Here is a 13,408-nt window from a genome sequence, read left to right as displayed (position 1 = left end):
TCCCTCCACCCTTCTCTACCTCTGCCCTCTGCTCTTCCACAAATATGTGTTAAACAAGTTCATCGTAAAGGGGGGATACAGCGTTCCCGCTGAGTAGTTTTTCCTGGTGCGGGGATAGATTTTCTCTTGCACATTCACATGTTTCCGTGGCCACAGCTCAGGCCACTGGACCGGGAGACAGCTGGCCAAATCAGGAGGAAATGCTTGGCCGTGAAGCAGCAGTGTCCCCGCTGATCGCTGTACTGCTGACATTGGCCTTGCGGAATTGTAAATCTCCCCTCCCCACGCTGCTTACCCATGACAAACACTTGAACATTTATGAAATGAGTGCCACATACATCTTATTTTGTGTGTGCCAGAATCATGTTCTCTGGCTAAATCTAAAACCCCTTAAATGTTTCATTGTTGTGCTCAGAACTGAACGTAATAGTCTGTGTGGTCTGGTTAGTGCAGAGAAAGATAGGACCCATCACCTCCTTATTCTGAATACTCCGCTATAAAAGCAGCCTCGTCCTGGGCCATCACAGGCCCTGTACACCAAAATGGGTGGGGTTTCCATTCCCAGTCAGAGCACATACCCAGGTTAGGGGTTGTATCCCCAGTCAGGGCTCATAGGAAAGGCAACTGAACTCTCTCTCTCTCTCTCTCTCTCTCTCTCTCTCTCTCTCTCTCTCTCTCCTTCCCTCAGTATCTGAAATCAATAAATGTATCCTCAGAGAGGATTCTTTTACAAAGTAGCCTAAACTGTCTTCACTGACTCATATCAGGCTTCCACTTGGTAAAATTCAGCACGTTTTTATATTTGTGCCACTTTAAAGCCACACCTTCTGTGTCACCTACCTAGATGGTTGGGATTTGGGGTATAAGTTTAGGAACTTAAACTTATCCATATTAAATTATACCAGGTTTATAAATGGCTCTGAAAAAATAACAGTCTGGCACTATCTTCTAAGAAACCACTGACTTTACTAGAAATTACTGTCCAGGCAACAGAGAAACCAGAGAGATTAAGAGGACTTCAAGTTGTCTCAAGAAACTAAGAACCTTCTTTGGTGTAAAAGTTGGGCATGGAAGGTGGTTGCCACGGCAGAAAGGGAATCTGACTTTTCCACAGAGCGTGAACTTTAGAATGGGCTCTTTATTTATACCTATGTTCTCCACGGGGTTTTGCAAAATTCCTTGCCTAGAGTAGGTCCTCAATAAATATTTGCTGAATTCATGAACAGAGTGAATGTAGGCTCTGTTGACTGTTATAACAGAAGTCTTTTACTTTTCTGAAATTCACTTTAATTTCAGAGTAGCAGAAACATCCTTTTATGAGTGAGATGGTTTTATATTGACCACTGAAGTCCATGTGATAAAATTGAGGGGGGAAATCACAAAAATCGCTAGTTTATGGGCCTTTCGCTGAGATGGTTTGGCTGAAAAACAGGTTAGAAACCACCAAAGGAATTTCCTAACTCCGAGTTTCACCTGACACATTTTCACAGAGCACCAGTACCCAGTTATTGGCTTTTCAGAAATAAATCTCAAGTTTAAATAAAATTAACCTGTACAGTCCCAGCCGGTTTGGCTCAGTGGATAAAAGGTCAGCCTGCGGACTGAAGGGTCCCAGGTTTGATTCCTGTCAAGGGCACCTACCTTGGTCACAGGCTCCCAGCCCTGGTTGGGGGCATGCATGCAGGAGGCAGCCAATCGATGTGTTTCTCTCACATTGGTGTTTTTCTCTGTCTCTCCCTCTCCCTTCCACTCTCCCTAAAAATCAATGGAAAAGTCTCCTCAGGTGAGGATTTAAAAAAATAACAACAATAACCTGCACATTTTGAGAATAGGTAGCTGAAATTAAGAATTGCCAAGTTTTTTATATCTGACTCCAGACAAAAATGCAGCTCCTACAAAAATAAAATCTCTTCAATAAAACCCCAAACAATTGATACTATCTGTCACAGGAAATGAGAGATCAAAACGGTAAATGTAACCCAAGTCAGTTTGGCTTAGTGGATAGAGCGTTGGCCTGCAGATCAAAGGGTCCCGGGTTTGATTCCAGTCAAGGGCATGTACCTTAGTTGCAGGCTCCTCCCCAGCCTGGGCCCTGGTTGGGGCTCGTGCAGGAGGCAACCAATTGGTGTGTTTCTCTCACATCAATGTTTCTCTCTGTCTTGCCCTCTCTCTTCCACTCTCCCTAAAAATCAATGGAAAAACATTCTTCGGTGAGGACTAACAAAAAAATTTTTAAAAAAACACCTTGTAAATATAGAAAAAAAAATTTTAAGGTAAATGTCAAATATCTCTTAAAATAAGAATGTCCTTCAAGTGAATAGATTGTGGACATGACAGGCAATAGCACAATAGACTTACTGTTGCATTGTAAGACCTTGCTAGAGGTAAAGTCTTTCAGCAATTCAACTCCTACGTTGGACCTTCAAAAAAATGGAAAGATAAGTTAGCCTGATACCTTCCCAGATATTAAAGTAAGAATTAATCACTGGCCGCAACCGGTTTGGCTCAGTGGATAGAGCGTCGGCCTGTGGACTGAAAGGTCCCAGGTTCAATTCCGGTCAAAGGCATGTACCTGGGTTGCGGGCACATCCCCAGTAGGAGATGTGCAGGAGGCAGCTGATTGATGTTTCTCTCTCATCGATGTTTCTAACTCTCTATCTCTCTCCCTTCCTCTCTGTGAAAAATCAATAAAATATATATTTTTTTAAAAGAATTAATCACTGTCTAGGTGGATTGAACCACCCTTAACTTTCTCTGTAGGTGTTTTTTTTTCTTTTCTTTATTTGGATTTATTTAAGATATTCTGGCGGAGTGAAGGTTTAGGATTCTGGAAAACTGTTCTCCTGTTAATGCCAAGAGTCTGGAGGTCCAGAGAGAGTCACTCATGTTCCATGTAGCATTAATCAAATATCTATTTCTTTGCATTTCCCTCTAATTTTTAACAAGCCATGCCCTGCTCACTTTACCACCTGTAGCAGTGTGGGCTTTCACTGCATTTTCCCCGCGCTTCTCACCTGTGCACGCGTCAGAGTTGTGTGAGTGCTGCTGCCACTCCGATTGCTTGGCTTCCTCCCACAGCTCTGGTTCAATCGTTCTGGGAGCTTGAAGAGAGATCTGCACCCCCAGGTTTGCAGCAGAATTGGTCACGTTAGTCATGTGTGAACATAACCTATGTGTCTGTCAATGGGTGAATGGATAAAGAAAGTGTGGCCTATGTATAAATTATTCAGCCTTAAAAATGAATGAAATCCTGCCATTTGTGACAACATGGATGAAGGTGGAGGATATTGTACTAAGTGAAACAGGCCAGATACAGAAAAATAAATATTAAATGATCTCACTTGTGGTTGCTATTGAATTTTAAAAAGTCAAACGCAGAGAGACAGAATAAAATGGTGGTTTCCAGGGTTGGGGGTTGAGAGAAATAGAGAGATGATGATCAAAATGTATAAACTTAAAGAGGACTAAGTTCTGGGATCAGATATAGAGCATGGTAACTATCCTATATAATAAAAGCATAATATGCAAATTGACGGAACAGTGGAACGACGGGTCTCTATGATGTGCACTGACCACCAGGGGGCAGACACTCAATGCAGGAGCTGCCCCTGGTGGTCAGTGCACTCCCACAGGGGGAGTGCTGCTCAGCCAGAAGCCAGGCTCACAGCTGGCCAGCACAGTGGTGGTGGCGGAAGCCTCTCTCGCCTCCACTGCAGGTGGTGGGTAAGGAACAAGGGGTCCGGACTGTGAGAGCCCCAGACTGGGAGAGGGATGTCTGACTGCCAGCTTAGGCCCCCAAGGGGTCCCAGACTGTGAGCACACAGGCTGGGCTGAGGGACCCCCTCCCCACTGCCCCCGTGCACAAATCTCATGCACTGGGCCTCTAGTAGTTAATAATAACATAGTCTATTCTTACAATTTGCTGAGACAGTGTATCTTAAGTGTTCTCATCACACACACACACACACACACACACACACACACACACACACACACACACACACAAATGAGCCAGCAGTTACTGGGATGTCCTAGGTGTTAAGCATTATGCTTGGCCTGTGAGACAAAGCAGTGGCCATCAGTGGCTTCCTGTCATACATAGATGGCCTCTACGGTGCTGCTTCCTACCCATTTGGCCTCCTCTCTCCTTCTTGGAATTCCAGCCTCAGTGGTCCCTCTCAGGATTCCTGGAACATTCCAGCGTGCTCTTGCCTAAGACCCTAATCCCTCTCTTTTCCCCCAGAATTCACATGGCTCACTTCCTCACTTCCTTCAGGTTGCTACTCAAGACAGGCCTTACCTGGCCACTTTTTAAAATAGTGCCCCCATCACCTACAAAATCCCTTATTCTGATGACTTTATGTTACAAAACTATTTATTTGTTTGTTGTCTTTCTCATCCACTAAAATGTTGACTTCCAAGCATCTAGAGCTATATCTGGAATACAGAATGTGCTAACAACTATTTATAAATTGAATGAATGCATGCATGGTGAAAAATAACCTTACACAGCTTACAAATTAGCAAAAGATATAAACCTGTATTGAAAACTTAATAGTATAATAAGTGTTCTGATTGGAGAACAGAATGCAGACGTGGAGAAAATGCCGTCTGAGGCCAGGCGTGTGAAACGCTAGGGCTGGAAGGGAACATGTTCCATTTGTGAGACAAGAGACTGCAGAGCCTGGAAAGTTCTGTAAACATGTTAAAGAGTTTGGATTTCATCCTCAGAGCATTAAGGTCACATTAATGGTGTTAAGCAAGGAAACGTAAAAGTCATCTGTGTTTAGAAACACAGTGTGGGTACAGTGTGGAGAACAGATTGAAGGAAACAACACTGTAGGCAAGAAACCCAGCTCTGGAGTTGCCGTAACCTAACTGAGGCACAATGATGGTTTATACAAGGACAGGGGCAACAATAGTGAGTGAAGTGTCTGGGCTCAGCAGATATTTAGGAGGCACAATTCATAAAATTTGGCGATTCAGTTGCTGTAAAGAGTAGACTACATAATGGTACCATTCACAACCCTCCTCCTTTTATTTTGCAAAGCATCTATTAATACTTTGTAGGATTGCTGTTCCATGGTATACATGATAGGAAGTGATGGGCTATACAAAATTACTGAGTCTGGAAGTATTTTAACTATGGAGAACTATAGGTACATAGAAAACAGTTTTTTGATTATACTCCTTTTAGCAAATTGGATCACTAAAACCACAGTTGTAGAGGTGACCTGTATGGGGCCCATGATTTTACTACCAGCTGAACTGACTCTGAGCAATAGGTCTAATTAACCCTAATCATTATTCATCAACACAATAAGGGAGTCTGATTAGGAAAAGTTGGTCTGAACCAAATCTGCCCTTTTGTATCAATTATTGTATTTGAAGTCACTGGCATAAAAATTAACTATATAGCCTGGCCAGCATGGCTCAGTGGTTGAGTGTTGACCTATGAATCAGGAGGTTATGGTTTGATTCCAGGTTAGGGCATATGCCCAGGGTGCAGACTTGATCCTCAGTGTGGGGCATGCAGGAGGCAGCTGATTCTCTGTCATCATTGATGTTTCTATCTCTCTCTCCCTCTCCCTTTCCCTCTGAAATCAATAAAAATATTTTTAATTAACTATATAAAACTTGAGGCCCAGTGCATGAATTCGTGCACCAGTGGGGTCAGTCAGCCTGGCTTGCGGGATCAGGCCGAAACCAGCTCTCCAACATCCCCTGAGGGTTCCTGGATTGCGAGAGGGCACAGGCCAGGCTGAGGGACCCCACCTGTGCATAATCGTGGCCAGAGAGGGATGCAGGAGGCTGGCCAGCTGGGGAAGGACCATAGGAGGGCTCCAGGGCATGTCCAGCCTGTCTCACTCAGTCCCGATCTACTGGACCCCAGCAGCAAGCTAACCTACCAGTCAGAGCATCTGCCCCCTGGTGGTCAGTGCATGTCATAGCGACTGGTTGACTGGTCAACTGTCTGCCCCCTGGTGGTTAGTGCACATCATAGCATGCAGTTGAGTGGCCTTAGCATATCATTATGATATTATGCTTTGATTGGTTGAACGGGCGACCGGACACTTAGCATATTGGGCTTTTATTATATAGCTTAAGTATATATTATTTGCTGATTGATTTTGAAGTATTTACTAGTACCTTTGCCATTTATATAATTTAAAAAGTGATCCCCTCAATAAGTCTAGTACCTGAAACCATCCATAGTTATTACAATAATATTGACCATATCTCTATGCTGTACTTTACATCCCCATGACTATTTGAAACTACCAATTTGTACTTCTTAATTCCCTTACCTTTTTCATCCAGGCTCCTAAGTCTATTTTCTATATCAATGAGTTTGTTTCTGTTTTGTGTATTTATTTTGATTTTTGGATTTCACACATAAGTAAAATCATATAGTACTTGTCTTTCTCTGTTTGACTTATTTCACTTAACATAATACCCTCTAGGTTCATCCATGTTGTTGCAAATTGTAAGAGTTCATTGTTTTTTATGGCCTAGTAGTATTCCATTGTGTATATGTACCACATCTTCTTTATCCAATTATCTACCAATGGACACATATGTTGCTTCCATATCTGGGCTATTGTATATGAAATATCCTTTTAGGTCTCTTGTTATAGACTTTGTGTTAAAGACTATTTTGTCTGAAAGCAGTATTAATTACTACCCCAGCTCTTTTTTCCATTTCAATTTTCTATGTTTTCCTCATTTCAGTTATTATATTCCTAATTTCTAACTTTTTAAAAAATATATTTATTTATTTAAGAGAGGAAGAGAGAGATAGAAACTTGAATGATGAGAGAGAATCATTGATCAGCTGCTGGCTGCTTCCTATACCCTAATCCCCACTGGGAATTGAGCCCACAACCTGGGATCCAACTGTGATCTCCTGGTTCATAGGTCAATGCTCAACCACTGAGCCACGATGGCCAGGCTTAATTTCTAACTTTTTAAAATGTTTCCTAGCTCTTTGTTGAAGCTCTCACTGAGTTTATCTATTTGTTTCTTAAGTTTCTTGAACATCCTTATAACCAGCGTTTTGAACTCTGCATCCAATACATCGCTTGCCTCCATTTTGTAAGTTCATTTTCTGAAATTTTGTCACTTTTTCATTTGGGACATGTTTGTCTCCTCATTTTGGCTGCCTCCCTGTGCTTGTTTCTATGTGGTAAGTAGGTCTGCTATGTCTTCCAGTCTTGGCAGAGTGGCGTTATGTAGCAGATGTCCTGCGGCTCCTGTGGCAGTCAGCCCTGTTCTCAACATAGCCTCTCCCAGGCACTGCCAAGGCCACACATGCAGCTACCAACCCCAGGTCACTTTAGAGCTCCTTCCAGGTGGCGTGGGGCTGGTGCCGAACCACAGGCGGCAGCTGATCTGGACTTGCACCAGAGCCCCTCTATTTGTTCATCGTAACTATTGTCAAAGACTTTTTTAGAACAATATATATGGTTATTCCAAAGCAATTATGCAACATCACACAAATCATATTCTTTTTTAAAAAATATATTTTATTGATTTTTTACAGAGAGGAAGGGAGAAGGATAGAGAGTTAGAAACATCGATGAGAGAGAAACATCGATCAGCTGCCTCCTGCACACCCACTACTGGGGATGTGCCCGCAACCGAGGTACATGCCCTTGACCGGAATCAAACCTGGGACCTTTCAGTCCACAGCCCGATGCTCTATCCACTGAGCCAAACCAGTCAGAGCACATAAATCATATTCTAGTAAATAGTTGCGTGAATGAAAGATTCATGAAAAATCCACTTTTTTTTCTTAATTTTAGTTTTTCAATTAGTTTACATCCAATATTATTTTGTATTAGTTTCAGTGGTACAGCACAGTGGTTAGATCATCATATACTTTATGATTTCAAGTGCCTACCTGGCACAATACACAATATTATTGGCTATATTTCCTTTGCTGTACTTTAAATCCCCATGACTATTTTATAACCACCAATCTGTACTTCTTAATCCTTTCATCTTTTTCACACAGTCCCTATCACCCCTCCCCTCTGGCCACCATCAGTCTCTACTCTGTATCTGTCTGTTTCAATTTTGTTTGCCTGTCTGTTTTGTTCTTTAGATTCCACATATAAGTGAAATCATCCTATATAATAAAAGCCTAATATGCAAATCAGGAACAACTGATCAGAGGCAGGCAGGGCCAGTGAGTGGGCTGCACCAGGCCAGCCAGGCAGGTGCCAGCGGGCAGAGGGAGGGGATGGGCATTGGGAGGTGGCGGTGACCAGCAATAGTGGAGGGGCGATGGGGACAGGGGGGAAGGGCGGGGCGAGGCTAGCAATTGGCCTGCTAGTCACCTCCTGCAGAGGAAGGCCACTGACAGCAGTAGCAGGGCAATGGGGAGCAGGGCCAGAGCTGCCCCCCTGGTGGTCAGTGCATTCCCACAGAGGGGAATTCCCTCAGCCACAAGCCGGGCTGACCGCTGGCGAGTGCAGTTGCTGCATGAGCCTCTCCCACGGACACTCCCCCTGCCTGCCTGAGCAGCGGTGGGAGCAGGCACAGTGGGGCTGGGATGAGCAGAAGCGGCATGGCACCCAGCCCAGGCATGGGCTCCTCCCCAGCTGCCTGCTGCTTCATACACTACTTCGTACTGTGCAGAATTGACATGGACAGTGGGCTGGAGCCCGACGAGCTGGCAAGTAAAGCCAGGTTGCAGTGCCTCGGAGGTCCACTGATCCCCACAGGCCAGGCCAAGGGACCTCACTGGTGCACAAATCCATGCACCAGGCCTCTAGTATAATATAAAATCACCTGCTGACTGATGACTTTGGATAGCTGATTGCTCACCAAGAGAAAGGGGTCGTATTTAGATAACTCAATTGACTAAATTTCCCTTACAAAATTCAACAGTTTAAATAATTTTGCTTAAAGTATAAAGCATTGTCATTAAAACTATTTGCATATGGTGTGAGAAGGTGGTCTGATTTCACTTTTTGCATATATCTGTCCAACTTTTCCAACACCATTTATTGAATAGACGATTTTTACCCCATGTATGTTTTTGCCTCTATTGTCAAATATTAACTGACTACAAAGGCATGGGTTTATTTCTGGGCTCTCTCTTCTGTTCCACTAATCTATGTGTCTGTCTTTATGCTAGTACCATGCTGTTTTGATTGCTATGGACTTGTAATATAGTTTAATATCAGGTAGCATGATTCCTCCAACTTTATTCTTCTTTCTCAAGATTGTTAAGGCTTATCATGATCTTGCGTTGTTTCATGTAAGTTTTTGGAATATTTGTTCTTGTTCTGTAAAATATGCCATTGGTGCCTTTTTAAAAATTTTTATTGTTGAAAGTATTACTTGTGTCCCTTTTTCCCCCCATTGACAGCTTCTAGCCATTGGTATCTTGATAGGAATTGTGTTAAACCTATAGATCGCTTTGGGTAGTATTTACACAATTAAATATGACTCAGCCATAGAAAAGAAGGAAATCTTACCTCTTGTGACAGCATGCATGGGCCTGGAAAGCTAAGTGAAATAAACCAGTAGAGAAAGACCATGAGCATATGACTTCACTCATATGTGGAATCTAATGAACAAAATAAACAAAGTGGAGACAGAGAACAGACTGACAGCTGTCTGAGGGGAGGAGGTTGAGGGCTGGGTGAGAAGAGTGAAAGGATTAAGGAAAGAATCATGGACGCAGACAACAGAAGGGTCATTTCCAGGGGGAAAGAGGGGTTGAGGGAAGTAGAAGAGGGCAAAGGAAGGATAGATGGTAATGGGAGGAGACTTGACTTGGGGTGGTAAACACAAACTACAGATGATGTATTGTGGAATTGTGCACCCAAATCCTATACAATTTAATTAACCAATGTCACCCCAATAAATTCAATTACTGGTGAAAATGGAGACTTACTATTATTTTACATTATATTTATTTTAATACCGATGTGTTTCAACCTTCGTTTCCTTCAAATACTTCCTTCTTCTCCTCTGAATGGTCTATTTCCTTTTACTTTGATTTCAATGCTTTTATTTCTCAGTTACTATTAGTTCTTTACATAATAAACATTGTAACATTTAGTCGCTCAATTTTACACAAAATATATTTTATCAGTTTACTGCTTGACAGTTTTAGAGGTATTTAATATTTAAAGCACTGAAAAATTTCTTTGTCACACAACTAGCATTGCTTCTTATCTTAGACTGTTCTCCACACTTTAATCTTTTAAATATTCAACTCTATTTTTCTATACTTTTCTCCACAACCTCTGCAACACTTGTCTTATTGATAATAGCCATCCTGAAAGTTTTTTCATGTACTTTTTACCCAGTTTCCCTAATGGTGACAGCTTGAAAAATTATAGTAAAATATCACAACCAGCAAGTTGACACTGATATAGTCAAGATATAGAACATTTCCATTACCTACCATAAAGCTCCTTTATGTTGGCTTTTTTTAGCCACACATATTTCCTCCTACCCCACCCTCCCTAATCCCTTAACTCCTGGCAACCATTTTTCTGTTCTCTAGTTCTATAATTTGTCATTTCTATATTTGTTAGACCAAAAAAGTAAACACAGATAAAAATCCTTGCTTTTATGTAGGTCGCCTGGTAGTAGGTCAAGATAGACAATCATCAATTAACATAATAAATAGATAAATTATACAGTATTTTAATTTAGAAAGTAAAGGGTATTTTTTGGGGGGGGATGTCAGAATGAGGGAAATACTAAGAGATGGAGATTAAGCTGTTTCTAGTGTTAAACAAATGATTGGGTAACAAGTGATTAAAGTAGGCTGAGACTGGAGGCAGGGAACTAATTAGAAAACTATTCAACACCATAGACAGGAAATGACAAAGAACTAGGACTAAAGCTAGACAATGAGGGTGGAGAAAACAGGATAGATTTGAGAGATATCTAGGAGGTAGAATTTATGAGACTGCTTGTGGGGAGTTTTGGCTTGGTTGACTAATGAACTGTGACAACACAGGAGAGGAAGGAGAAAGAGCAGGGAATTTGTTTCCAGTGGATGCTGGGTTTTTGTTTTTGCCAAGGAAGGTGGTGGGAGATGATAAATCAGTGCGTTTCTCTTTGCTGGGGACACGAGTGGAAGACTGAGGTGGACATTCCCAAAGAGCAGCACATGCAGGGTGCGGCAAAAGCAGGTTTACAGGTGTTGCTATAAAAATAATGCAATGATTAATAAACAATAATACAGGAATAAACTCTTGCGTACTTGCAACAGTAAACCTACTTTTGCCCAGCCCTGTATTTCAAGAGTGGGAATCAGAATGGATCTCAGTTCTGGGAGTACATAGGCAGAGATTCTCAAACTGTAGCATAAGAATCAACTGGGGAGCTTGTTAATACTTAAGCTCAGGCCTAAAAGATTTCAGTAGCTCTGGAATGGGACCTCAAATCTGCATTTTACACATACATGCACACACACAGGTGTTCAGGTCCAAATCTCACTTTAAGAAGCAGTAATATTGGTAGCATGCCATGACCTGCACGGCGAGGTTCAGGATCTGAAGGAGGGGCCGACGCACAAATGAAAATGCTACACAAGAAATATGAATTTAGAAGGCATGGGGGGCTGGTGGAAACCTCTTTTGTGAAAAGGCTCACCGAGACTGGGTCCCGTCTGCTTTTTATTCACTCTGAATACACATTTGCCCTTTAGCAATGCATACAGGCAGATCAAAGGTAAAGTTTGGTATACAATGTAAAGACTATCAGTTTGGGAAATCGCCTTGAGCCACTGAATATCAAAGTCCATTGGCCTTCCAATGTCTCTTTTTGCACTTTTATGCTAATTGCTGTTTGCTTTAGCCTCCGGCAGTAGTGGATGGGATCTGAGCGTGTAAATTGAAGGATACAAGTGTGAAAGAGAAGAGGATTAAAGGTAGAAAGGTAGAGAGCATAGATATATAGGGAGGAATTGCAAAGAGAAACATTCTGAGCTGTGGTCCGAGAGCTCTATTATTCACCAGTTCACATCAATGCCTGAATGTCCTGGACTTGTGGCCCTTCTTACTTGGAGCTGGGAGTTTCTATTAAACCAAGGTGAGAGTCATTTTGAAAAGAAGTTGGGTTCAAATATAGAAGAACCTTGAGTGGCTAAGGAGTTGATCTGGTTCTGTCATGTGTGAAAACCATGATGAAAGTATTTGATTGGGACAAGAGGATGATGAAGGCAGAAGTGTTGTAAGATCATTTTTGTGCTACCTGGTTGGGAGGAGGAGAAAGTGAAGCAAGATCAGTTAAGAAAGATTACAGAAAATGAAAACAAAAACACTAACTTAACGCCAAAACCGGTTTGGCTCAGTGGATAGAGCGCCGGCCTGAGGACTGAAGGGTCCCAGGTTCGATTCCGGTCAAGGGCATGTACCTCGGTTGCGGGCACATCCCAGTGGGAGATGTGCAGAAGGCAGCTGATCAATGTTTCTCTCTCATCAATCTTTCTAACTCTCTATCTCTCTCCCTTCATCTCTGTAAAAAATCAATAAAATATATATTTAAAAAAACACTAACTGAACTATGCAAAGAATAAGAAAACCGCTGTGAAGAAGTCAGAGAACTGAAACGGGTTTAATTGGGCTGGAGCCTCGGAGACAAAGGCAAAAGAGAATTTTTAGCCAGGATTTTAGCCAGCAGTGCCAAATGATATAGAGATGGCTGGAAACCCACCTGTCACTAAAAAAATAATAATAGCACAGGTATTGTCAGAGGGATTATGGCTAAACAGAGAACTTTCTCACCCACATGAAGCTAAGATGATATGCTTTTAACTTAAATTTTGCCTTGAGAAAGATGAGTATTCAAAGTCACTGTGATCTTCCCTGAAGTTCTGAAAAAGGAAAAAGTTCCTACCTTTATTTCTTTTAAAGACAAGTAAATGGCCCAGAAAACTAAGATAAATATCAGCATCACCAGTAATTTACGAGCTGTTGCATTTGGAAACATAGTGAGTACACCATAAGAAAAAAGAGGAGAAATAATCACACATTAAATAAATTAAACATGACATTGCTCTGTATATTTTGGTTCCTCCTCAGTGCTTTCCAGAATAGGATTATGTTCTACGTGCTGCTATCTCCTGGGTCTCTGGAAAGTTCCATTATATGTTCTTACAGAAATCGGAAACAACAACCCTCTTTGAAGCAGGGAATTGAACTGGTTGAAGGACTCTTGGTTCCTGACCTTCTTCAGTTTGAAGTGACATCCAGGCTCTGAGCCGTTTCTCTCATCAAGGTTTTTACCCAGCGCAACTGCTTGCCCTAAGAAAAACATTTTTCTGGTGCCCTCCAGTGAACCCTGGTCTCTAATTCTCTTGGATGCACACACATGCGCACACATTTGTTTATCTGGTGTCCTTCCTCCCCAATCTTATCTGCCTCCAGAGACT

General features: G+C 42.1%; 1 protein-coding gene across 1 annotated transcript in view; it reads right to left on the bottom strand.

The window, feature by feature from the left end:
* Positions 1–12,981, bottom strand: part of NXPE2 (neurexophilin and PC-esterase domain family member 2) — a gene marked incomplete at its 5' end in the record, with an annotated part of 19,155 nt that extends 6,174 nt beyond the window's left edge. The window contains 3 exon segments of the mRNA XM_015562462.1: positions 2,355–2,420; positions 11,473–11,528; positions 12,874–12,981. Coding sequence (XP_015417948.1) covers positions 2,355–2,420; positions 11,473–11,528; positions 12,874–12,981 — 230 coding nt within the window.
* Positions 12,982–13,408: the final 427 nt, after the last annotated feature.

The sequence above is a fragment of the Myotis davidii genome, unplaced genomic scaffold (genome assembly GCF_000327345.1).
Source record: "Myotis davidii unplaced genomic scaffold, ASM32734v1 scaffold97, whole genome shotgun sequence".
NCBI classification, from domain to species: Eukaryota; Metazoa; Chordata; class Mammalia; order Chiroptera; family Vespertilionidae; genus Myotis; species Myotis davidii.
The sequence above is the reverse complement of the archived record's forward strand: the minus strand, read 5'-3'. Positions and strand labels throughout refer to the sequence as shown.